At 35.1% G+C, this 26,108-nt stretch overlaps 7 protein-coding genes across 16 annotated transcripts; 4 read left to right on the top strand and 3 right to left on the bottom strand.

The window, feature by feature from the left end:
• Positions 1–36: 36 nt before the first annotated feature.
• On the bottom strand, positions 37–7,657 carry LOC109603815 (WASH complex subunit 2). The gene is made up of 9 exons (XM_049968787.1): positions 7,481–7,657; positions 6,914–7,429; positions 6,503–6,643; positions 6,152–6,445; positions 2,487–3,646; positions 2,070–2,431; positions 1,742–1,944; positions 313–1,360; positions 37–257 (listed from the first exon to the last, which is right to left on the bottom strand). The coding sequence occupies exons 1-9, from the start codon at positions 7,604–7,606 to the stop codon at positions 154–156; spliced, it is 3,954 nt and encodes a 1,317-aa protein (XP_049824744.1). The 5' UTR covers positions 7,607–7,657; the 3' UTR covers positions 37–153.
• Positions 7,658–9,459: 1,802 nt separating this feature from the next.
• On the bottom strand, positions 9,460–11,839 carry LOC109607091 (BRCA1-associated protein). Its single transcript, XM_020023617.2, has 8 exons — positions 11,712–11,839; positions 11,383–11,644; positions 11,158–11,322; positions 10,823–10,998; positions 10,187–10,697; positions 9,982–10,131; positions 9,727–9,922; positions 9,460–9,666 (listed from the first exon to the last, which is right to left on the bottom strand). Exons 1-8 carry the CDS (start codon positions 11,773–11,775, stop codon positions 9,565–9,567), a joined length of 1,626 nt encoding a protein of 541 aa, XP_019879176.1. The 5' UTR covers positions 11,776–11,839; the 3' UTR covers positions 9,460–9,564.
• A 102-nt stretch (positions 11,840–11,941) lies between these two features.
• LOC109606347 (uncharacterized) lies at positions 11,942–17,650 on the top strand. Of its 10 annotated transcripts, XM_049968461.1 has the most exons (11): positions 12,193–12,407; positions 12,470–12,526; positions 12,783–12,839; positions 13,274–13,330; positions 13,772–13,822; positions 13,902–13,952; positions 14,029–14,067; positions 14,201–14,251; positions 14,327–14,368; positions 14,494–14,544; positions 14,604–17,650. In XM_049968461.1, the coding sequence occupies exons 1-11, from the start codon at positions 12,381–12,383 to the stop codon at positions 17,442–17,444; spliced, it is 3,324 nt and encodes a 1,107-aa protein (XP_049824418.1). In that variant the 5' UTR covers positions 12,193–12,380; the 3' UTR covers positions 17,445–17,650. The 10 variants fall into 10 exon arrangements, with proteins under 10 accessions (XP_049824425.1, XP_049824426.1, XP_049824424.1 ...); XM_049968468.1 differs by lacking the exons at positions 12,193–12,407; positions 12,470–12,526 and adding an exon at positions 11,942–12,160; XM_049968469.1 differs by lacking the exons at positions 12,193–12,407; positions 12,783–12,839 and adding an exon at positions 11,942–12,160.
• A 1,147-nt stretch (positions 17,651–18,797) lies between these two features.
• Positions 18,798–21,645, top strand: LOC126265998 (uncharacterized). Its single transcript, XM_049969119.1, has 3 exons — positions 18,798–20,425; positions 20,478–21,531; positions 21,642–21,645. The coding sequence occupies exons 1-3, from the start codon at positions 19,789–19,791 to the stop codon at positions 21,643–21,645; spliced, it is 1,695 nt and encodes a 564-aa protein (XP_049825076.1). The 5' UTR covers positions 18,798–19,788.
• Positions 21,646–21,992: 347 nt separating this feature from the next.
• LOC109606887 (thioredoxin-related transmembrane protein 2 homolog) lies at positions 21,993–23,248 on the top strand. The gene is made up of 3 exons (XM_020023418.2): positions 21,993–22,217; positions 22,270–22,450; positions 22,507–23,248. The coding sequence occupies exons 1-3, from the start codon at positions 22,074–22,076 to the stop codon at positions 22,995–22,997; spliced, it is 816 nt and encodes a 271-aa protein (XP_019878977.2). The 5' UTR covers positions 21,993–22,073; the 3' UTR covers positions 22,998–23,248.
• A 39-nt stretch (positions 23,249–23,287) lies between these two features.
• On the bottom strand, positions 23,288–24,285 carry LOC109606888 (protein windbeutel). The gene is made up of 2 exons (XM_020023419.2): positions 23,661–24,285; positions 23,288–23,611 (listed from the first exon to the last, which is right to left on the bottom strand). Exons 1-2 carry the CDS (start codon positions 24,207–24,209, stop codon positions 23,417–23,419), a joined length of 744 nt encoding a protein of 247 aa, XP_019878978.1. The 5' UTR covers positions 24,210–24,285; the 3' UTR covers positions 23,288–23,416.
• Positions 24,286–24,377: 92 nt separating this feature from the next.
• LOC109606351 (NADH-ubiquinone oxidoreductase subunit 8-like) lies at positions 24,378–25,670 on the top strand. Its single transcript, XM_020022908.2, has 3 exons — positions 24,378–24,534; positions 24,627–24,749; positions 25,113–25,670. The coding sequence occupies exons 1-3, from the start codon at positions 24,492–24,494 to the stop codon at positions 25,586–25,588; spliced, it is 642 nt and encodes a 213-aa protein (XP_019878467.1). The 5' UTR covers positions 24,378–24,491; the 3' UTR covers positions 25,589–25,670.
• The last annotated feature ends 438 nt before the right edge of the window (positions 25,671–26,108 follow it).

Here is a 26,108-nt window from a genome sequence, read left to right as displayed (position 1 = left end):
GTATAAAAATAAAAGTAAAAGTAAATAAAACAAGTATTATAAAATAATAATATATTAATGGAATTACTCATAACTACAACATGCTTTTGACAAACATTAACAGAATTGCACTGCTCAATACTTTGGCTTGACACCTAATATATATAAAAAAAACTACTTCCAAAATTCGGACAATGGATCATCATCAGTCTCTTTATTCTCTAATTTCTTTACGGACAAATTCGTGGGCTTCTTAATCGTTTCCTTTTTGGGTAAACCTATAAAACGAAACATCATCAGTAACTACAACAGCAAATTAATCAATAAACAGACCTGTCTTGGAACTGCTACTCGAGGAGCCGAAGAGATCTTCATCTTCGTCGTCCCCAAATAAATTCTTCTTGAGGGGAACTTTTAGTGGTTTTACTGAAGGCGCAAATAAATCGTCGTCTTCGTCTTCGCTGTCGAAGAGACTTTTCTTCGTGGTTTTCGGCGGTTCCTTAACGACTTTCGACTTTGACGTGAACAGGTCGTCGTCTTCGTCTTCGCTATCGAATATACTACTTTTCGTCTTCTTTTCTGGCTGTGTTTTCTTGTTAGAATTGTCACTTTTGGCTTCAACGTTCTGCTTTACGTCCTCGAAAAGACCTTTGGGTGGATCAAACAGGGGCTTAGAAGGTACGGCTTCGCTAAATATATCTTCAATTTCCTTATCTGTCGTACTTTTTATCTTCTTTTCTGGCTGTGTTTTCTTGTTAGAATTGTCACTTTTGGCTTCAACGTTCTGCTTTACGTCCTCGAAAAGGCCTTTGGGTGGATCAAACAGGGGCTTAGAAGGTACGGCTTCGCTAAATATATCCTCAATTTCCTTATCTGTCGTAATTGGCGGTTTTGTGAAATCATCAGTGTGCGAAATTGGTTTGATAGCATCCGACTGTGGTTTATCCGTCACATCATCAAAAACGCTGTGTGTGACGTCTTCAAAAAGACCTTTAGGTGCATCAAAAAGTGACTTGGAAGGCGCAATATCACTAAATATGTCATCAACTTCTTTTTCCAGTGTAGCTGGTGGATTTACAATATTATCCGTTTGTAAAACCTCCTTAACTTCTTGACTGGAAGTCGATTTATCGACGACATTAAACTTGCCATCATCAAATGTGTCGGCTTTTACTTCAGACTTTTTCACATCATCAGCAATTGGCTTAGGAATATCCTGGGGTGGAGCACTAATAATATCGGTTGCGTGTGGTTTATCATCCTTCTTCTCCGGGTCTTCTTCAATTGGATACTCCTCGTTGAAATCCACCACGGAGTTCCTCAAAATTTCTCTTCCTCGTTTTGTGGACGGCCTCCTTTTCACCTGGATCTTTGCCCTGTCCTAAAATAAACAATATTATTACTTAAATTAAGACAACTATACACTTAAGTTGTTAAACGTTGATGGTGTCAACAAAGTCTCGTCAATGAGTTCGAGTCCTTTCAAATTCCAGGACTCAGAACCCATTTCCGGGAATTTATTGATTAAAATACCTAGATATTATGAGAGGTACAAGTGGCTATTAAATACAAGATACAAATCTAATATATTTTAATTAATGGATCAAGTAGTGATAAAACCAACGTAAGTAAAATTTCAAGTACATTAAATCAATATCTGTAATAATACTTATTACAGATATGAGTAATTGCTGATAACATTTTTTATACATTTATTCAATTTATAAATTGTAATCAAATTTTATTACATTAAATAACTAACCTTTGTTATGCTGTGCAAAATTCCACTTGAACTTTCCTCCTCTTTATTCACTTTGATTTCACTCGAAGGAACCTTTTCAACCTCATCGTTCTTGTGCTCAAAAACGGCAGACACTGGCCTAACCTTCGGTGGCCCGGTGCCAGGAAGGAGAGCTCCCACGTTTATGTTCAAACTGTGCCTCAGCCTCCCCGGTGGCTGTAAACCTAAAACAAAATAAACAAACGTCTTGCTTATCTTATCACGCCGAATAGTTGGAATGTTGAAACGGTGCATTTTTGTTTGTTTACCCGAATTAAATAACCGAAACAAATCGATGAACACAACTCACCGGGTTTCTTGGGCCTCATCACCACGTTGTTGTCGGCGCTTTGCGCCAACAGCTTCTCCTTGAGAGCGGCGACGTTCATGTCGTCGTTCACCGCCGGCGGCACGCGTTCTATTTCGCCGTCTACGTCGTCGCTGTGCTTATCGCTATCAGCGCCCCGCTCCAACTCCTCCAGATTGCCGCTGGGGGTAATCTCCATGTACGAGACGGTGTCCAGGTCCGGCGGCGGCGATTCGGGTATGCGTTCCAGGGACGGCGGCTGGTGCGTTATGAACACGCTGTCCTCGTCGCTGAATATCTCGGACGAGAGGCGGCGGCTGGACGAGGCGTCGGGGACGAACGAGTTCTCGCCGTCCGTGTAGCTCCTACAAGTACATATACATTGATTGACTTAAGTACGACTAATTAAAGGGTACGGACCGAATTGTGTTGGACCCAACGCCGATTCCGCTGTCGGTTACGATGAGCGACGGTGGCCCCACGTTGGATAAGTCCGACCGTTGTACTGTGCTGTCCTGTCCCTCGTTGTAGTTGTAGTCTTCCCTCTCGTTGAAGATGTTATCCGTGTTGTCCCATTCGTCGTCTGGAGGCGGTGTGGAGTCAAACAAGCTAACTCTAGACTTCTCCGATTGCTCTGACGGATCCTTGATGGTAACCTCGGGGTTTTTGAATGGTTCCTCGTCTTCGTCGCCGAATAGGGACTTCTTGGGGAGTTTGAATAGATCGTCGTCGTCACTGGGGGGGTTGTCGTCGAATAAGCTAACGGTTTTCTTGGGTTTTTCTGCCCCTATTACAGTTCTTTCTTTAATATTGTCCTCCTTGGCGACTTCTTGTTGTTGGGCAACCGGTTTTGAGGTCACCTTAGGTTTGTCGTCGAATATTGAGTCATCGTCGTCATCATCGAAGAGGCTGGACGTGAATTTTTTCTTGGGTACGGAGGCAAATAAGTCGTCTTCGAATAAATCATCATCGAACAGGCTAGTTTTGATTTTTTGTACCTCAGCCCTCTGTTGTGGTTTAACAGGACTATCATCATCAAACAAACTAGTTTTGACTTTCTGAGTCTCAGCCGCCTGTTGTGGTTTAACAGGACTATCATCATCAAACAAACTAGTTTTGACTTTCTGAGGCTCAGCCCCTTGTTGTGGTTTAACAGGACTATCATCATCAAACAAACTAGTTTTGACTTTCTGTGCCCCAGCCCCTTGTTGTGGCTTAACAGGACTATCATCATCAAACAAACTTGTTTTGACTTTCTGTGCCTCAGCCCCCGGACTATTATCATCGAATAGACTAGCTTTACTCTTCTGTTCTTCAACCTTAGGTGGCTCTGCTTCGGAGCTGTCACTAGAACTGTCCCGCCGTTTCTTCAGCAGTTTATTGAGATTAGAAATGTCCCCGAATAACGACACGCCACCTACCGGCTTCTTGATTTCAGCCGGTTTCTGGATTTCAGGTGGTTCATCCTCCAGCAATGGAACGGACGGCTTGAATGGCTGCAAGAACGGTTGCTTTTTCAGCTCTTTGGTGCCGGACCACATGTCCTCGTCGTCCGAGTCGCTGTCGAAGAGGTTCGTCGCCTATAACCACCAAAAGCTTTACAATTTCAGGTACAATATACAAATTTTCTAAGATTCCAAATTGTTATTTCTATCTTAATTACGTAATAAGAGTTGTTTTTTGCGTTCTCATTAATATTATATTACGTTTTAGGTGTGGATTTATGTAATGCTTTATTGATTAACCGTGGTACTTGCAGGAATTGCATTTCAATGCATAGATAAAGTAGTTTTTAAGTACTAGTTCCATTCAACTTCAACGAACCCACTTCAGATTACTAAAATTAAAAATAAATATTGTATTTATCGATACTCAACGACTACTAAAACCAATTTACTAATTTTAGGAAAATTTAGTAAGTACTATCATTATTTAATAATTTTTTACTTATCAACAGCTAAATTATATTTTGGTTAATTTAAACTTTAATTTATAATATGTTTTTTTCACATTATATTTATTATTTTAATACAATTTAATATTGTTTATACCTCTTAATATTCTTATTAGATTGCTCAATTTTTAATCTATATTATTTAATATATTTTTTGACTTCTTTATTCTAATATTTACTTACTATTTATTTTATTTCTACTTCGACTTTTTCTTAATTATCATTAAATAACAGATTATATAATAACAAACCATAAAATAATTCAATAATTCTATAATTACGAAAGTCAAACTTTATATTAAAAAGAAACTTAAAATGAAAAACGTTAATTTTATGCAAAGCAATTTGTAAAATAATTAAAATTTAATTTAATTTGCTAATTATGAATTTAATTTTAAATTGAATTAAATCAATAAAAGTCAAAAATAAATGGTGTTAAGTGAAATATTCAGACAGTATTAGTTTTATTTTTTTATTCAAATGAAATATTTTTTATTTAAATTTAATATTATATTAATTTTTAATGAATATCTTCTTTTTTATTACAATTAAACATTTTATTATTACTTTTTTAATCTTATATAAAATTTTTATTATCATTAAAACATTTTAATATAAATATTTTCATTGTTTTTATTAAAATTAAATATTTTCATTCTGGTTTATTTAAATTAAATACTAACTAAATTAAATATTTTATTTTTTTTATTTTAAATTTAAATATTTTATTGTTTTTTTAATAAATATTTTATATATTTTTTATTTTAAATAAAATATTTAATATTTTTAATTTAAATTAAATATTTTATTATTTTTTTAAAAATAATTTAATGCATTTTAATGTTATTTATATCTGATTATAATATTTGCAGTAGATTGCTTAATTTTTAATTTATTTTATTTATTTTTTTAATTTTTCTTAGTTTTTAGTTTCAAATTAATTAATTGAACATATAATAATTATAATTATAATTTATTAAGGTATTATATTTTGTTTATCTAATTAATAATTGTTTTTTTAATACATAACAGTAATTTCCTTTATTTATATTTTAAATTAATGTTTTATAAATACTAAATGAAATGAATGAAAATGAATTATTTGTTTTTAATATAAAATAAAATAAAAAATAAAAACATTTTTATAAACTCTGTAGTCTGTAGTTTGAAAATTATATATTAATATTGTGTTTAACTAATTAATAGTTGTATTTTTTAATATTTAACAGTAATTTTCTACTTTTTTATATTAATGATAAAAAAAAATTGTTACAGTTACTGAAATATGAGAAAAAAATAACTTTGGAAATATTAATTTGAAGAGCTCTATCTTCTTCAGCAAAAAGAAAAAAATATTTAGATTTTATTCATTATTTGACGTATTAAGTCTGACGTATAAAGGACCTTATATACAGAGTGATTCACCTAACTTATTCAATAGATGTTCTATTCTATTAACATTCATTTTATGCACAGAGAATGCTTATACTAATCAAAAGGTGTTTTAATATTCAATTTAATTATGCTAAAACATACGTGGTGTTCCATTGAAAATAGCAAAGTTATTGATGTTTTAAGATGCACAAAATTAAATGTAAATAACGAAAACGCTGCATCAAATTTGGGAGTACTATTATGGTTTCTTATAGAACGGTCCTTGGTTAATGTGTGTGCCAAAATTCAACTTTCCAATTTCAAAATTGGTGACTTTACAGACATTTTAATTAAACCTTCAGTCTGTCAAAATTTCTAAAATATAATTAATAACTCAAAAACTATTGGGTTTAGGTATAGGACATGGTACAGCTATTTCATTTGCAATTACATTTAGAATTTAAAAATGCAAAAATATACAGAGTGTTCTATTAAAAATAACCAAGTTGAGGTCACTTCCGGCGAAACCGGAGACGAAACTTTATTCAAAATAATAGTTCAAGACAAGTCATAATTACTATAAAAATTTCAAGTCATTACCTATTCCCGTTCCCCATAAACTTCTAATATATAAATTAGGTGAATCATCCTGTATTTGTTCAGACGAACTTTTACAAACAGTCACGAAAAAAAAAGTTCATTTTTACGAACATTACAAGAAATAATCAATTGTTAGAGTGTAGATATATAATTTTACCTGTTTCACAGGTTTATTCTCCTCCGGCTTATTATTAACAGCAAACAGATCAGGCTCGTCATCGTCGTCGTCAAACAGACCTTTGCCACCGGAAAACAATCCAGTTTGGGCCGAATTAGGAAGAACTGTGTCCTCGAAATCGTCCAAAGGCGGCGGCTCATCAGAAAACAACCCGAAGCCACTCTTCGCCGGCTTTTGCATCGGCCTGGTGTTCACTTCAGGTTCCGGAATGTCCTGCACAACTTTGCCCAGTTTTGCACTCAATTGTTCGGCAAAACTTGTGGAAACTGACGGCTGTAATAATAATAAAATGAATTTTTGTTAACCAGAACCAAAATTTAAATGAGTTACTTCAGGAGGTGCGTTGGAGGAGTCGTTTTCAGTGTAAACTGGTTCACTGGAATCGTTGAAGGTGGAATTCGCCACAGGTTTGCCGGAGCTGGATTTGCCTGCTGAAATGTCCAACTCTGAGCTGCTTTCTGAGGCCTTAATCTGGATAAAATTGCAAATAATGTACAAAATAAATGAAGTACTTAAAATTACCTGTAGAAAATAAAATAAAACGTTCCCCATCCTCCCTCAACTTAAGCCACAATTAAACTAAATGAAATTGTAAAATTACAAGCATAAAACTGAATTTAAATCAGTGTAAGTGTTACTTAAACAGAGCGTGTAAAATAAAAGTTTGATAATTGAAACACCCATGAATAATGCACTGATTAAAATAACAAATTAGTTTAACAGTAAATTAGTGATACTCACGTTGTTTCTTTTGGAAAATTGGGATGTTAATGAAACGTCAGACTCAGAGTCAGAGCTATACTCCTCCAAACTTTTCTCTGATTCACTTTCAACTTCTGAGTCCTCTAGTCCAATGTGAGATTCTTTGTGCCACTCATCGGTGCCTATAATGTATGGTAGTGGCCTATTCACGTAAAGATCTTTGGGTTTTAGGACGTAATTTGTTTCTTCATCATCCTCTGAATCACTCACTGGTACAGTGACTTTATCATAGTATTTATCCATTATTTCCAAACCGGTGGATATGATTTCAGTTATCTTTTTGTCCCTGTCCTCAGACACACTCTCATTCTGTTCCTGGGGCTGTTCCGTTTCCAGCGTTTCGTCGTCCTCGTAGACGCGACTTTCGATGAACTGACAATTCCTGAGGCTGGAGAACTCATTTTGGGCCAGGTCCAACTTAACGGCGGTCTCGTTCAGACTGTTCAACAGCCCTTCAATGTTGTTGTTCAGGTTCGACGTTCTCGTCAGCAGGTTCTACAACAACAAACAAACAGTGCCACAAAATTATCGATTAAGGCGAATTACGTTAGCGAAGTTTGACACAGTGGCTAGTAGTGCCGCGTCGCCGGCCAGATTCCACTTGTCCGATTGTTCTATGATCTCGTCCATTGACCACGGACGGTCCCACGGTTTTGCATCGTTTCCGTTCATGGTGCGCTCATACCGGCATGATCGAAATCAAATTGGAACTGTCATGTACAAAAACACATAATCCAATTGGAATCAGCTGATTGAAATTGCCCCCATTGTATGTTGCCATATTTATTTTATCAAACAATTTATTTACTTGTGTACTTGAAGAAAACATACAGTATTTATATATATTTTTATTAATTTTATTATAACTGGCTTACAAGGATAAACTAACATTAATATTTTAATATTTGGAGTGTTATTTAACATAATTTCCCCTACAAAAACTTGGCAACGCAGCATTTTCAAATTTGACGTCAGTGACGCATTTACGTTATTTACTTGCTGTCTAATTCCCTGTTTTATTTAAAGTTTGCGATTCTCTTATGAATTTTGCTTATTATTCTTGTTATTGTTGTTATTAGAGTTGTTAATATTGTTAATATTAGGATGTGAAATGAAGTGACATGTTTAAACGTTTTTGGTGTTTTTGTTTAAGATCTCGTGGAGAGATTTGAAGCTAAAAGTTTATCTTCAATAAATATATGTAATAATGAGAATATTCCATTTGTTCCATTACTTGAAATAACCAGTAAGTTTTTTTTATATACTTAATATATATTTAATTATTTTAAATTAAAAATATTTTCGTATCAAAACTATTGAGATTAATTAATTATATGTTTTTATTTAGAAGAACACCAAATACAAAATGAATATTATATTAAGCATAAAGAGAAAGGGATGAAGGTCACATCTCCTTTGTAATAAAATATGTTTTGATAACATATTGAGAAAACAATTATGATTTTTTAAAAGCATCTTATTTTACATAAAACCAAAATGACTATTTTTTCTATCTATCCAGACTAAGGAAGAAGTAAGAGTTAATTGCAATAAAGATTGTAATGTAATATTGAAGCTATATGCTCACTATATATTTAAACTATACAACATCACTACACTAATTGTATTAAATAACGCCAAGTACCCTTAAAGAAGAGACCAATATATTAAATAAATAAGTGTATTTTTATTTGCTACTTTTATCGGAATCTTATATAGATCTCTAAAATGATAACAAACTAAACAAAATCACTGTGACAGCACTAAATTGTTTCTTTTCATCAATTAACAAAAACTAGAACCTGCAGTGCCCGATTGTGTTGTGTCTGCTAAAATAATAATTTTATGTATTACATGGACATGGACGTAATTGATTTCCTTTAGTTTACAGACTTATAAAGTCAAGCTAATTATTCAGAATAATGATACGTTGGGGGTCATTGAATTATTCAAAAGTAACAAAGTGGGAAAAGTACAGTGCGCCATCTAGTTCAATGATTCCCAACTTTGCAATTATTAATTACAGAATAATGTAAAAAATAATAGTATGCTGGTGCCATCTAGTCTAAACATAGTCAACCATGCAATTAAAAATTACAGAATGATGTAAAGGATAATGGTTTATCTTTTGATATACACATGTCGCTAGTGTACATATTAAGTAAGCTGGCGCCATCTAGTCTAAATATAGTCAACTTTGCAATTAAAAATTACAGATTTATGTAAACGTCAGTTGTAAATTAGGCACTTGGTGTAGAGATGTCGCCGGAACAATTTCAAGTAATCTGTAAAATTTATTTTTAGGGTTCAGGATATTTGAACTAGATGTCGCTAGTGGGAAAATTTGAGAAACGTTCATTATTATTTATGAACTTCATATACATATCCCACTGGTCTATGCACTGGCAACTGGTTGGTATTATTAAACTAGATACCGCCGCCTTACTTTTATCAATTTCTAAAAAATAATTAATCTGTTAGTTATACACTCGATGTACTAATATCGCCAATTAAAAACAAAACAATATCAGAAATATCATATATTTATATTATAACGAATATAAGAAACACATTTTATCTAAAGTATGTAATAACGGCAAATAAAAAATAAATTCCAATATAAATAAAAGTCAACGCTTCTTTTTCCCCTTCCTCTTGGGCTGCTGAGGTGGATCCGCGATGGTGACCGTACCAGATGCAATTTCTTCCTTCACCTCGCTCTTTTCAATTTTCTGTAACGATTAAACAAATTTATAATTTTAGTACAACATTCAATAAATTGTGTACATTACATTCTGTGCTTCTATGTAAAACATGAGATCCCTCAATTGTTCCTTCAAATCAGTCTCCTCTTTTTCCTTACTCTCCTTCAATTTGTTATATTGTTCTTCCATTGCGGTCAGTTTGGTTTGCCAACCGTTTTGGTTTTTTCTCAACGCTTTGCCCAGCTGTCGCTCGTCGTGCAGCTCGTGCAATGCTGTGTTCAATCTGTAATTAAATTTATGATTATTAAAATTCGTGCAGATTTATTTATTACACGTATGTACTTGACAGTTTGCTGAGATAATTTACGTTCTAATGCTAGTTTATCTTTAGTAAGTGTGGACACATTCTGTTTCAGTCGGTCGTTGTCCTCAGCCAGCCGATTGATCTCTTCCCTCAGCCGTATTATGTCGTCCAAAAATTCATTCTCAATTCTAAAAGTTAAGTTAATAATCAACTTTATATAAGAGAGTACATTGAAAACATTACTTGGATATTTTCTCCTCAAAATACATGCGCTGCTCGTCGAGCTGCGACGTCAGCAAGTATGTAAACTCAAGCTGCACCGAGTCGACCTTCTCCTGCGCACACTCCATGTCGGTGGGCGGCGGCCCTTCCGCCGCCACCAGCTTTCCGTCCGCCTTGTTCTGCAGCAACCTGTGCACGAAATTGTCTCCCTTGTAGTCCCACACACGGTGCGAGCCCAGCTGCAAAGCGTAACAGTGTCCCGTCTCCCTGTAGTGGGAGGCGGCATGGCCACCCTGGTAGCGACCGCAGCCTACGTGGCCGCATATCAGGCAGATCCACAGACTGTCGGGGGAGGTGGGCGAGTCGGTGCGTTTGGCGCACTGTTCACACTCCGAGCCCTCCGCCTGTTCCGGACTCTGGACGCAGCGGCACACCGGACACGTCAGGTCGCCCCACTGCTCCAGGCAGTTGGCGTGGAAGGCGTGGTTGCACAGTATCGTCAGCACGCCATCTACCGACTCGTCCATGCGCTCTGTAAATCGTTCATTATGTTTTAAATGATTCAATAAGATTACTTTACAGTGGAAACTTAATCTAGTAATATAACTTTATTTCGCAAAGTAAGACATCTAGCGTGATTATAAGGGCAATTAATACCTAAACAAACTGGACAAATGGGGAGTTCAGTGTGTCCTGGTGGCGGTTGATCGTCGTGAGCCCATTCGACGTTTGAGACCCAAACTACCCTGCAAATCGATTCTGGTTCCAAATTACTGAACGGTATGCCGTTGAAGGTGGCGTAAAACTCCATTGCAGCCTCATGATTTCTGAAACTAAACCACAAAGTAAAATTTATACTGTGGTAGTTAACTGCTCATGCGCAGTAAACTTTTCTTGACATCCTCATTATACTATTAATTATATCAGATAAGTATAGTATAGTATTAAACTTTTCCATGACTAAAGCTGATTTATTTTGGATTTGCACTTACGTAAGCAGTGACATGTACTGATTCGGTGAACCATCTCTGAGAATCCTTATGTGTGCAATATCAACATGACAAGGGGCAGTAAAAGAAAGCAAGTCGTGACAAGTCATCGAGGTTGGTACGCCAATAATACAAAGGGTCAGAGAGTCGCACCTACTCGTCAATACACTGCAAAGCAAACCACAGTAATAGGACTCAGATAACAAAACAAGACAGTCATAAACATACTCTTCCTTGTACAAATGAAGTATACCCTTGGTGATTTCGACAAAGGGATTCCCACTGAAGAACCCGATCTCCGTTTTGTCGTCCAGTGGTTCCTTATCGGTGAGAGGAGTGGTCTCCCTCGAACAGAAAGGCAACAGACCCCAATCATCTCTGGCGCCCTCCAGCCGACTGGGGAACGTCTCCACGCTGATGTCGCGCACCTTGCGCGAGCCCCGCGCCTTCTTATGGTCCGACTGCGAGACAGCCTCCGCACCGCGGGACTCTATTACCATAAAAAACAAATTGTGGGTAACCTAACCCTTTTAACGTTTCGAACAGGTCCGTCTTACCCGACTGTTCGTCCTTTTCGTCCACCTCCACGCGTAGAACGCATTTCGCGACCAAATCGGACATAATTTAATCGCAATAACATTCACCAAAAATTTGACGTCTGTCAAATGCGATGTTTTGTTGGTTGTACACTGAACTACACCGATATTGTCATTGGGAACTATTGTTAGTTTTACTGGAAAAAAAAAGTTAATCAATTAAAGTGATTTTTATTTTATTACTTTAATTTAGGGCTAATCTTTACTTATTAAATTATTTTTATGTTTTACAACTTCTGTTGCAAGTTTAGTGTATCTCAGTGTACGTTTTTACGAGGGTTAAAGGTCAGTAAATGATTACCCGGAGAAGACTGATTTTAATTGATTGTTCTCAGTAGTTTTTTATTTGATGGTGATTTTATTACTATTTCAATTATTTATTAAATATTTATAATATTATAATATAACTGGTAAGTCTGAATGAAGAAAAAAAAAAACACTTAACAATGACTTATAAATAAATATGATAAAACGAATCTTTTTATGTTTATATAACTGTCTATACAAGATAAGATAAGGTTAATCTTAACGATTGCATGCGTCTTTCAAGATAAATATTTTATTAAATTTCTATTCTGTATACTAAATATTAATTATATATAAGTTTTGTGGAAATGTAAAAAGTTTAGAATGTCTTGGAGAAATAATACTTATCAAGTAAGTACTTATTAACACTAATCTTTTTAAATATTATATTTTATACTAAATTTTCATTTTAGAATTACGACGCTAATGATAATCCATTTCTAAGTAAAAATGCAAAAAAGGCTAAACAAGTAAGTAACTGTTTACATATAATAATAATATAATGTAAAAAATACATATAATATATATACAATACAAATATAATTGTCAAGGTAAAACTTTAATACACAGTTAATAATAAGATTTACTTTAACTGATTAAACTGATCAACTGAAAATATATAAATTCAATTTTTTAACACAAGTGCTTATTTATTTCCTGAAAATAAAATATGTTATCAAATTAAATGGTGAATTCTCACGACATAATTTTTAATTTTCATTTTAGAATTACGACGCTAATGATAATCCATTTCTAAGTAAAAATGCAAAAAAGGCTAAACAAGTAAGTAACTGTTTAAAATATTTATTTAGCTTCAACTACTTTAGATGATTTTCCAAAGAGCTATTAACTTAAAAGTAAGTTATCAATTTTAATTAAATATAAAATTAAACAACATATAATATTAAATGATTTATTACTAATATTTTATAAATGTGCTTCATTATAAATGTAAATAATATAATAAATACATATAATAATAATAATAATATAATGTAAAAAATACGTATAATATATATACAATACAAATATAATTGTCAAGGTAAAACTTTAATACACAGTTAATAATAAGATTTATTTTAATTGATTAAACTGATCAACTGAAAATATATAAATTCAATTTTTTAACACACGTGCTTATTTATTTCCTGAAAATAAAATATGTTATCAAATTAAATGGTGAATTCTCACGACATAATTTTTAAATTTCATTTTAGAATTACGACGCTAATGATAATCCATTTCTAAGTAAAAATGCAAAAAAGGCTAAACAAGTAAGTAACTGTTTAAAATATTTATTTAGCTTCAACTACTTTAGATGATTTTCCAAAGAGCTATTAACTTAAAAGTAGGTTATCAATTTTAATTAAATATAAAATTAAACAACATATAATATTAAATGATTTATTACTAATATTTTATAAATGTGCTTCATTATAAATGTAAATAATATAATAAATACATATAATAATAATATAATGTAAAAAATACATATAATATATATATATAGACAATACAAATATAATTGTTAAGGTAAAAGTTTAATACACAGTTAATAATAAGATTTACTTTAACTGATTAAACTGATCAACTGAAAATATATAAAATCAATTTTTTAACACACGTGCTTATTTATTTCCTGAAAATAAAATATGTTATCAAATTAAATGGTGAATTCTCACGACATAATTTTTAATTTTCTAATCAATTTTTAGATAGCAGAATTTCCTTATATCAATAATGAAATCAAATGGGAACATTTCAAGGTAAAACTGATCAGTTCACAATTATTAAATATTTATTTTAACTGATTTATCGACTGAAAATTTATAATTATTTTTTTAGGAAGCACAACCCTCTACTTCTAGCAAAGATTTCCAAAGGGAACCTATTAAGGTAAAATTTATCAGTACACAATTAATACATATTTTATTTCACTGATTCTATAATTTTTATTTTATTTATTATATAGATGATAGACTTTGATAGACGATTACGCAAACTATCTATAGTAAGTATAAACAATAAATCAACTGAAAATTTATAAATTCATTTACATATTTTGACAAAATGTGCTTCCCTGTGGGATAAATACATTATAAAATTATAATTATGATAATAACTTAGAACTAATCGTATTTTAGAGGCCACACTCTTCTAATTCCTTCGACAAAATCGAATGGGAGGACGTAAAGGTAAAACAATTAATACATATTTTATTTCACTGACTGTATTATTTTTATTTTATTATTTATTTATTTATTATATAGGGTGCCTTTGATAGACGATCACGCCGACCAGTACAATCTATAGTAAGTTATAAATAATAAACTCAACTGAAAATTTATAAATTCATTTCAACATTTTGACATAATATGGTTCCCTGGGGGATAAATACTTTATCGAATTATAATTATAATACTAATTTGTATTTTAGAGGCCACAATCTTGTAGTTCCCTCGACAAAATCGAATTGGAGGCCGTCAAGGTAAAACATATCAGTACACATCTAATCTTAATCACCATACAAAATGATCACGTCTACAGAAAGCCACAAACTTGGGCATCCGCTACGAAGAGCTAATACTGACCCACATGGCCATAAAGCTGGCACTGAACAAATCCATCAAACACTTCTCCCTGCTAACAAACGCGAAGGATTTCGGCAACTTGGACGACGTGGTCATCCATCTGGAGTACGAGAACGAGCCGTACCTGTTCGTGTGCCAGGTGAAGCACAAGGACGAACGTAAGAGTTCGGTGAAGGCGTTCTACGACCTGGACCAGTACGAAAACTCGTACCTGCAAGTGTGCAGCAAATACGGGCCCAACATTCAAGTCAAAGTGATTTTGTTCACCAACGCCAACAACGTGGTGCCGGAAAATGCGGCGCCCATTCAGGTGCCCTTCGAACATCCCCTGCTGGGGATGTTCAATACGAAGAAGGACGGTAAGTTGTTCGTGTTTCAGGGTAGGAGGTTCTTGCAGGACTGCTATCTGATGACCGGACAGTGTCACGTTAGGAAGTCCTCCATTTTGATCATGGAGGATTTGGAGAGTTCCGTCGATCTTTACACCACCGACAGGATTCTGAGCTACTTTTCTAAGACTATGGTCCATAAAATCGAACCGTTCAACAAGGACGAAGTGGTGATGATGTTGAGTGAATTCATCCTCTATCCGTTTGTCGAATGTGGCCAATGCACTGCTGAATATTGGGTGGATTTGGAACAATTTCTTAAAAATCCCGTTACACCTGTCGCTAGAAACGCCGACATTGTTTCATCAGCCGTTGCCTCACGAGTAAAAAACTACTTTAAACTGCCAAACGGTGATATAAAATGGAACTCTTTCCTACCTCAACACATCCTGGACGACATATTTAAAAAGACTCATTTAAAAGTTTACGCAGCCCGTAAACAAACTTACGCACCTTTATTGTATAAAGATTTATTCTTTCTGCTTTGGTCCATAAGGCAAATACCTTTAATCGTGAAGTACAATCAGATGAGCAAACCTCAAATTGAGTTGTTGCTCAATAAAGAACTACTCAAACTTCCAATAGTGCTTGTCAATGAAGACATGCCATCGGAAATATTTACTGAAACTTTCCGTGCAAGTAAATTAACGGTCAAGCCGCAAGACCTAGCAATGACAGTCAACAATACCCAGATAATTTTAAGTGAGCTGGTTAGAGAGGAGCAAGAACTGTCATCCGATTTGTATCTGCAGTTCAAGAAAGGAATTTCGTTGTGTCCAACCTTCGCTCAGAACTTGACGGAGAACGTTATCAACCAGAAATTGATCTTCAACGACAAAGAAATCGATGACGATGAGCTCGTGCACGAAATTATGACGAGTAAGAAATTATTCAGCATCATGACAGGCAAAGATGGAACTGGAAAAACGACAGTGATTCAAAAGCAAATATTGAAACCTTTTGTTTATTGGATTTTGTATTTGAATCTGGACTGGCATAAGGGTTTCAAAGAAAACACAGCTAACAGTGAGACGTTCCTGAAATATTTATTGAAGATTCAAATGAAGGAAACAGATGAGGAAGGAGTGGATTTTTTGATGAAAATTTTGAATCAGCAGAACAATCAAGTGTTACTGGTATTGGATAATTATAAAGACCATCTGGATAATTTGGATGTATTGCTTGGTTGCAACTTTAGAATTTTGTTTATATCCAAACAACCCTATAATATTTTGAAGCATTTAAAGGGTCAGTGCAACGATATAAGAGTTAAGACTGTAAACTTCGACGACTGCAAACATTTACTAATTAAGAAATACGGAAATGATGTTAACGAATCAATATTTCAATTAATTAAAAGTAAAATCCCCGAGGATTTGCTGTCGACCCCTTTGCAGATTCAAAATTTCGCCGTCGTCTTCAGGGAATGTTTGGAGGACATAAAACAAGACAAGTTCTGCGTTGTAAAACTGTACAAGTCATTTTTAATCGACCACTACATCAATGAAATTGACACCATGAGTTTTATTTGTGTGAAAAAAATGGCGTGCAAGGCACTGCTGCCTCCTGAAATTCTGGATCTGATTCACGTAGACGTGGATGAATTGAAGGTTGCCATTGCGGAATTTGTAACTCGTTACAAGAGGAACACGATTGTGACGAAATTCCACGACACAGAGCCAGTTTTTATGCACCAGACTTACGCTGAATTCCTTTGTGCTTATTATTTGTCGGAGAAGGTCTTCCGAAGGAAGGAGTTGTATTGGAGGCTGTGGCCCTCGCTTTACTCCAACCTGGCTTTATATAATGTTCGTCGCTATTTCGACATGATTATTTGTGAAAATTTGCCTCTGCACACGGCAATTTTGAATCAGGACGAAAGATTGATTAATTCTTTGATGTTAAATCAACAAAATATTAATAGCAAAGATTTTTTGGGAAGGACGCCTTTGATTCTGGCACTGTCTTATGTAGAAAATAATTTTTTAAGAATTGAAAATAACAAGATAGAAGTTATTAGAATTAGTGAAGATAATTTGAAGAACGTATTAAATTCTGTGAAAGACTGGAAGTCCATCGATTCTATTGAACACTGTATTATTGATTATTTATTTTTGACTAAATCTTTATTTGGATTTAAGGTGCTAAATGGTTATATAAATCTACAATCTTTGAACAAAACTAATGAAAATGTGTATTCATTTGTGTACACAATAATTTATAACAAAGAAGAAGATTTATTGACAAAAATTAGTTCAAATTTTAATTTTCAGTCAGTAATTTTTGATGAACATTTTTTAAATAAACTATGCATTGAAATGTATCCAAAGATGGAAAAGGAAGATAGAGACAAAATAATTGAAAATATTGTTGAAGATTTTAAAGAAAAGATGGCTTATATGCTTTAAAAAATTCCAACACATGTCTAAATTATATTAATTTAGTCCAGAAATGGTATCTATGGAGGGAATTATTCTAGTGTTGTGTCTAGAATAATATTAAAATATATTTTAATTAGTGACCAAACATTTAAACCTTAAGGACTTAAAAATTTGTATATAATATTGTGTTAAGTATTAATAATCCTGAAAATAAAGTATCAGTTAATAAAGTTTTTCATTTATTTAGTTATTATATATACATTGTAACTGTTTATTCTAAACAACGAAATACATATTTCAATAATGATTGAGTTGCTAATTAAATAGACTTATTATTGTTAGTTTAATTTAAATTTCAGTACAAAATATTTGTACTACTTTGTAAATTGAGGAGAATCAGAATTGTATAAGTTTATTACTAAAAATTTAAATTATTTATATATAAATTATCATACAAATAATGTACTAAATAAGATCCTCCCTTGGACATCTGCTACGAAGAGCTAATACTGACCCACAGACCATAAAGCTGGACTAAACAAATCCATCAAATAGCTTTCCCTGCAAACAAATGCGAAGGACTTCTGCAAGTTGGACGACGTGGTCATCCATCTGGAGTACGAGAACGAGCCGTACCTGTTCGTGTGCCAGGTGAAGCACAAGGACGAACGTAAGAGTTCGGTGAAGGCGTTCTACGACCTGGATCAGTACGAAAACTCGTACCTGCAAGTGTGCAGCAAATACGGACCCATTGACATTCAAGTCAAAGTGATTTTGTTCACCAACGCCAACAACGTGGTGCCGGAAAATGCGACGCCCATTCAGGTGCCCTTCGAACATCCTCTGCTCAGGATGTTCAATACGAAGAAGGGTGGTAAGTTGTTCGTGTTTCAGGGTAGGAGGTTCTTGCAGAACTGCTATCTGATGACCGGACAGTGTCACGTTAGGAAGTCCTCCATTTTGATCATGGAGGATTTGGAGAGTTCCGTCGATCTTTACACCACCTTCAGGATTATGAACTACTTTTCTAAGACTTCCATAAAATCGAACCGTTCAACAAGGACGAAGTGGTGATGATGTTGAGTGAATTCTTCCTTTATCCGTTTGTCGAATGTGGCCAATGCACTGCTAAATATTGGGTGGATTTGGAACATTTTCTTAAAAATCCCATTACACCTGTCGTTAGAAATGCCGACACTGTCTCATGCCGTTTCCTTATGAGTAAAAAGCTACTTTAAACTGCCAGACAGTGACGTAAAGTGGAACTCTTTAGTTTTTACAAAGTAAATATGTGACCAAGAATGATCACTTAGTGGAATCTAATTTCATAGAATTAGTTTATCTATTTATTTATAATGTAAAGTAAATGTTACTAAGCAAGTATACGTTAGTTTTTTTACATGAATGTGAAAACCAAATTTATAAAAACATTTATTTTTTGATTAATGATAAATAATTTTTTTCACGTATAACAATATCGAATCAGATTAGATTGTCAATAGAACTGATTAGCTGGTAAAAATAGAAATAGACGTTGTACATATGTACTTTTATTTCAGACAGTCGTGACAATAAAAATAACTTCCAGAATGCTTTCAGGAAATTTTCAAGAAAGGAGAACTCATTAATTAAAGTAATTAATTATTCAATGAATAAAATGAATTTTTATTTATTTCAATTTTTAATTATTTTATCCTAGGTCTTTAATCTGAGGATGGATCCAAAAATTTAATATGATATAAATGATCTGATATAGAAAAATATTGCGACAAACTAAAATACTGACAGTGGTAATTTATTTTTATATATTTATTACTTGTCTTGAGATTCTTATTTAAAAACGGTCGATATTCGATTCCTTCTCGATATTCCTGAATGGCTCACGTCCAGAAATACTTCCTAAGTTCCCAGTCAAACAGTTGTTGGTCTGCAGATCTCGACCTCGTTAATTTTTTTCTGTGTTTTAATTGTTACAACAAAATTACAAGTATGTACATGTAAAAAACAACTTAAGCACAATTTTTTATTGCACACACAAGTATACCTAATTATCAATTGAATTAATTATTTGTTTGTTTATCAAACATATTTTCAACATTCGTTGTTGCTGTTGTTGTTACCAGATTTTATCACTCTCGAATTAAAACAGGAAACACCATAATAAAAAGAACCAAACAATAAAATAATAAAAATAACATAACTGTTTGTACTAGGGCAATATTAAATCAAACATTTTACACACAGATAATATTTTTCATTATAATTATATACATGTATTTGCTACGAATAAATAAACCCCTAATTTAATATTCCCATCGATTAAATGTTAACTTTTGATCCGTGACACGCGGCAGTCAGGCCCCCATTTAATATGATTATGTTCAGGTTGTTGGCCGTGCTTTATTTAATCACCGCGACATCATGCAACCTAATTGTGGAGAGGGAGGAGCACCTCTATTTGTGGGGCTGTCTTAAGACTGTAATCGAAAATTATTTAATTGAGACCACTTATTCCAAACCCCTTGAGGTGGTTTTGAACGACAACAGGATTGTTGAGGACTATTTGGTGCGCAAGTTGTTTGAGGAGGTGCGCTGGAGTTATTTCGTTGGCAAAATACGTCGTGACACTCCAGCCAGCTTCTCAGATGCTAACTACGTTGTGGTGGTAAAGAAAGGTGGTGACTTGGATGAGGTTCTGAGGTTGCTTAAGTTGAAGAACATTTATTGGAACAATAGTGTTAAAATGTTGATCGTAGTTTTGGAACAACGCGTCGAAAACATCATCAAAATGTTACAAAATGAAGACATAAACGGCTTCATTGTCGCAGCAGTTGGAGATAACAATTACAATTGTTATGTGTCTAAAAACTTGCAGTGCAATTTTAGGAGCTGCGTCTGGAATGACATCATGAAAGACGTCAACTATTGCCACAATGGCAAGCTGGTGCACAATAATGGTACTAAAATATATCACAATAGACCCAAAAACGAATACACGGTTCTTCTAGGTACTATAACTAGACAATATCTTCCAGCAAGTCTTGCAATGGTGTTTTTCAGGTAACGAGTGGCCCTACATAATGAACACTTCAAACGGTACGACTTCCAGAATCCAATCAACGCCGCAAGGCATCGAACAGAAACTAATAAACCTAGTGGGTGATCTCATGAACGTCACCTTCCGGTATTTCCAACACGACCCGTCGATGAGCACCGGAGAGGTGTTGCCCAACGGTACCGCCACAGGTTTGTTGGGGTTGCTGCAGGAGAAGACGGCTGACGTCGCCATCCACGGCTACTCTTTGACTTTCGAGAGGGCGACCACGTTCCACGCCACCCCATCCTACACCTTCAACCAGTTCGGATGGTTCGTACCGCACGAACCAACCAAGAATTTTCACATCGCCGTCGATCCGTACGTGGTGCTTTCCATTCTGGTGGTCTTCGTTACCATCGTGGTGCTGTGTGCCAGTTTGGGTGCGATGGGTTGGGGGGATGCATTCCTTAATGGCTACGCGGCCGTGATCGGTACCACCGTGGTGTTGCCCCGAGGTCACGAGTTGAGGGTGTTGTTTGGCTTGTTGTTGGTTCTCAATCTGTTTTTGAACATCATATTTTACACGTTTCTGATCAGCGCCCTGGCCAACCAAACCAACGACGAGAGGTACGGTACTGAACAGAAGATGATCGACAGCAATTTGCAGTTGAAAATTTACGCGACCAAGACGAGATATTTAAAGGGTTACAGTTACTATTCCCGTTTGGTTGGTTGTAGCGACATTCCCGAATGCTTTAAGTCGGTGGCGACGCTCAAGGATTCGGCGTATGCTACTTCGTACATCGAGAAAAACTTATTTCTGGACGAATACAAGGTCAACAACAAGGCTGCCATGTATGCCTTACCCCCAATTTTGAGCCACCCCATAGTTTTTTATATGAGGCGGGGTTTCCCCTATTACAAAAAGGTTCGGGAGATTATTTATTGGATTACCGAAAGCGGGACCATGGAGAAGTTTATCAAGGATATTACTCCTCCTGATGTACCCCCAGGGGAGGGTAACAAATTTTTAACAATTGGCGATTTTAAACCTATTTTTGTGTTATTTGTTATCTTGTATTCGATGTGTTTTTTAATTTTTATCACTGAATTATTATTTAAAAAAATTTTAAAAATCAATTAGTCATTATTAATTGCAAATTATTTAACAAATAAGACTATTTTAGGTAATGAAATTGTTATTTTTAAAGAATCTAAATAAAAGTCTGATGTCAATTTGTATTATCTGTACTAACTTCTAAACTTATTATTAACTTTTTAGTGACTAAGAATTAAATAAATTGTTCTGTATATATTTGAATAAAAAAATGTACAAATGTAAGTAATTATTATAATAAAATATATTCATAATGTTTTTATTATAACATTTAAAATAACAACAAAATATTTCTTGATTAATGAATGTACGATTTATTAAAGAATTTGTTCAAATAATTTCATTTGGATTGTCCCTCGTAAACGGCAAAAATGCTGAACTACGGTACATTTCACCTACGTCACTAATGAACCAAAGACCCAGTAGTTAAAAATATCTCAGCCGACTCGGCTGAGCCGACTGTCAGTTACCCAACAGTTCTGTACAAGTGTAGTCTTCAATCATGGCGTTAAAAAAAGACTTAAAACAGCTCGTGAAGCCGTACTATTTAATAAATATAATAATGAGTTTATCGTACGTCGTCCTGAAACACATACCGGGCGTGTGCAACTACATATTCAAGACGGACGTGTGCGAATTCGACGGTGTAAGTTGTTAGGTTAGTTTTTTGGGACAAATTAAATAATTGTGCATTTTAGAGAGAAACGGAAATCCTGTTCTTTCTCGCCATCGTCGTCATGATTAGGTCACGGAAGTCTGGAAGCGTGACCATGATTAATTACTTGTCCGCCAGTTTTATATACACCAAAATCGCCAATTGTATTTTGTGGTATCATGCTGACGTTATCATGGGGGCTGTTTACACCGTCATTTTCCTCAGTAAATACCATCACGTACATCACCCGTGTAATAATATTAACGTCAAATTGTTGTAGTTGCTGCTATTTTGTTCCCCGAGCCAACCTACGATGGGCCAACCAATGTAGTTTACTTCAGAAGTTGCAAACACATGGAGGATGAATTAGAGAAAGACAAAAAGGTTGTGTGGTTGGTGGCGTTCCACACGGTCTGGAACCCCCTGTGCATTAATTTAGCCCCAGTTTTCGCTGAATTGAGCGTCAAATACGACCTGGAGAATCTAAAATTCGGTAAAATCGACTTGGGGCGCTATCCCGAGGCAAGTCAGAGGTTTAAAGTGAGCGACAGTGCTTTAAGCAAACAGTTGCCCACCATAATATTGTTCAGAGAAGGAAAAGAAATTAGCAGAAGACCTACTTTCGATGTTAAAGGGAAGTTAATTAAGTTTTTGTTCTCAGAGCAAAACATTATTAATGCTTTTGACATGAACAATTTGTATGAAGGGTGCAAGAAGGAATTGAGAATGGCTAACAAGCCCAACAGGCATCACAAGAGCAAACGGGAGTAAATATTAGATAGGTATATTTTTGTTGTGTTGTTAAAAAATGTTTATTTATATAATTTATGAAGATACTCATTCATATTTGGGTTATATTGACCTGCCATATAATTTATGTAATTTGTGTGTGTTTCTATTAATTTTATTATTACTAAGTGTATTAAATAACTGTTTTTATAAAACAAGTTGATCTTATTGGTTTTACAATTGTATGTAGATTAAAGGAAAGAGCCAAATACAAACTGCTTCGTTGAAAAATGTATTAATTATTTGTACAATAGAGTAAAGGTAAATAAAACAACCTTACAAAGGCAATTTATTAAACCACCTAAAACTTAAAAAATAGTAATACCCAAAAACTAGCAATAAAATGCAAGTGCTTGACAAACAATCACAACAAAAACAACTAAGGTGCAAATGTGCATGTTTCAGAGTTCTGTTTTAGGGGGGCGAAATGATTTTAGAATGTTAATCTTATTAGACAGTTCAGTCTTCTTTTTCTCATTTAATTTGCCTTGTTTGAGCAATTTATTCAATCTGGCCAGTTCCTGATTGACGAACGATCCTTTTTCGATGATTTTCGACATGAATTTTGTGTAGATGTTTGCAGTTACTTGGTCCCTCTGTAAAAGTATCATTAATATAAACGTAATTTGTTAACTAAATGTTTACCTTGGATTGTAGTTTAGTGGCAAGATCCTCAGCTTCTTTGAGCACAGATTGTTTGTCGTCGGAAGAGGCAAATTTGACAGCCAGCTTGTCGAACTCCTCTAGACAACCAGTTAGTCCAATATACAAGTCAGTGTTGTCTCTGATGAAAGTTTTGATATGTTCCTGGCTCCATTCAGAGTCTTCAGACATGGTAAAAGGTTCATCTTTGCCTTGTACAAAGAGTCTGAGTGTTGGCAGGTCATCCTTGCTGTTAACACCGTATCTTTTGCCCAATTCCTCATTGTCCTTTTCCCCATAATCCTTGATACCCACCTGGGCGAATATTAGATCGGGTATGTCGCGTATATCCTTGGAAACCTCGCTGAATACATCGTGCTTTTCGCCGTAAGGATATGCGACGTCGAACTTGACCAAAACCACCTTGAATTTGGATAAAACTTTATCGAAGTTGTACTCGTCCAAGTCGATGCAGCCTTTGCAGGCGCAATTAAATTTGAACAAATTTAAAAGTATAACGCCGCAGATTATCAACCGGCTTTGCAACATCATCACTTTCTGTCACCAATCCAGCAAATTTGAATGCCGCAAACTAATCGACTGTCCCGTTATTTATAAACAAACGTCACTTTTGACATGTAACATGGCTCCTTCTGATTGGTCCAAATCTGTCACCTTTAAGTTTGTCAACAGATGGAGACACGCAAATTTTTTATGTAAACAGTTTTTATTTCAGTGACTTTGGTGTAGTTTCGCTTATTGTCACAGAGAGGTCACCACTCTCCCGGTGGTTATGTCATTATTTTGACACAAATTGTTTAAAAAAGTCGAAAAATGAGCAACGCGGCTTTGAAAATCTTCTCCTTGGCCAAAAACGGTAATGCCAGACTTAATTACGAATTAGACAGTGCTGACGAATGAGTTATTTAAAAATTTGAACACTTAACCTAAAAACATTATGTATTTTAGGTTCCAAGGTGTTCAGGCCGAATGTTCAGACTGTGCAACAAAGATTCCTTGGCAGTCCACCTAAGGATGGATATGTTTATGTCAACGACCAGGAACCATGCATGAACATGAAAGATATAACTGGTACGTACACACAAACATGTTCCGCTGCACTGGGGTATCATTTGGGGAATGACAAAGTCGTTTGTAATTAACAATTCAACACTCAGTGTAAACTAAGACTTTGACAGACTAAATCTTATATAAGATTTAGTCCGTCAAAGAAAATAATGCATAACATTAAAAGAAATTGTTTAATTAAGCACCCTGTACAAATTTAGGCACAGAAATCCAATTTAAGGCTTTGTCTTTTACATAAAATAATTATGTAATATTGAAACTTCTTATTTAAACTGTGGGAGGGAAGTATAAATCTGATTTATCTACTTTGAGAGAATCATTTCTACACACTACAATTAAACTAAAACACCATTTGAATTTTTGAAGACAGGGCAGCCCAGACGATGTTCTTCACCGAACTGGTACGTGGTTTCGGCGTCACGCTCGCGCATATCTTCAAAGAACCGGCCACCATAAACTACCCCTTCGAAAAGGGTCCCCTGAGCCCCCGTTTCCGAGGCGAGCACGCCCTCAGACGTTACCCCTCCGGCGAGGAGCGTTGCATCGCCTGCAAGCTGTGCGAGGCCATCTGCCCTGCGCAGGCCATCACCATCGAGGCGGAAGAACGGGCTGACGGATCACGTCGTACCACCCGCTACGACATCGATATGACCAAGTGCATCTACTGCGGCTTCTGCCAGGAGGCCTGTCCGGTCGACGCCATCGTCGAGGGACCCAACTTTGAGTTCTCCACCGAGACGCACGAGGAGCTGCTGTACAACAAGGAGAAGCTGCTGGAGAACGGGGACAAGTGGGAGTCTGAGATTGCCGCTAATATTCATGCTGATCATTTGTACCGCTAATTTTTTAGGTGCACTGTAATTTAATTCTGTTGTAGGTATTTCAATGTAAAATGTACATAATAAAGTATTAAAATGTTGCGTTGTTGCTGATTTTATTTATTACAGTTAATATTTTAGATTAGATTTTCAGATTTCTGAACGATTAAACGTTTCATTTAAACGGTAATAAGAAACTGGGATAATAAATTCAAAATTCCTAGTGTTATAATTCCTATGGGGGTCTTCTCCATCGAGGACGTCGTATTTGTGGGTGTTAACATTGTGTCTTTCAGAAACTGATGATTCGTACTTGCAGTAGATTAAATCAAATCTGGAATGTGGTAAATTGATAAAATAACTTCTTAGGTACGACCTTCGGACACCCTAGATCTAAAAGGGACGCCCCCTGGTTCCTGATACACATCCCGGAGACGACCCCGGACGTCCTCTGGTTCCTGATACACATCCCGGAGACGACCCCGGACGTCCTCTGGTTCCTGATAGACATGCTAGGGACGTTCCCTGGACATATTTGTGCGTT

Source organism: Aethina tumida, chromosome 6 (genome assembly GCF_024364675.1).
Source record: "Aethina tumida isolate Nest 87 chromosome 6, icAetTumi1.1, whole genome shotgun sequence".
NCBI classification, from domain to species: Eukaryota; Metazoa; Arthropoda; class Insecta; order Coleoptera; family Nitidulidae; genus Aethina; species Aethina tumida.
The sequence above is the reverse complement of the archived record's forward strand: the minus strand, read 5'-3'. Positions and strand labels throughout refer to the sequence as shown.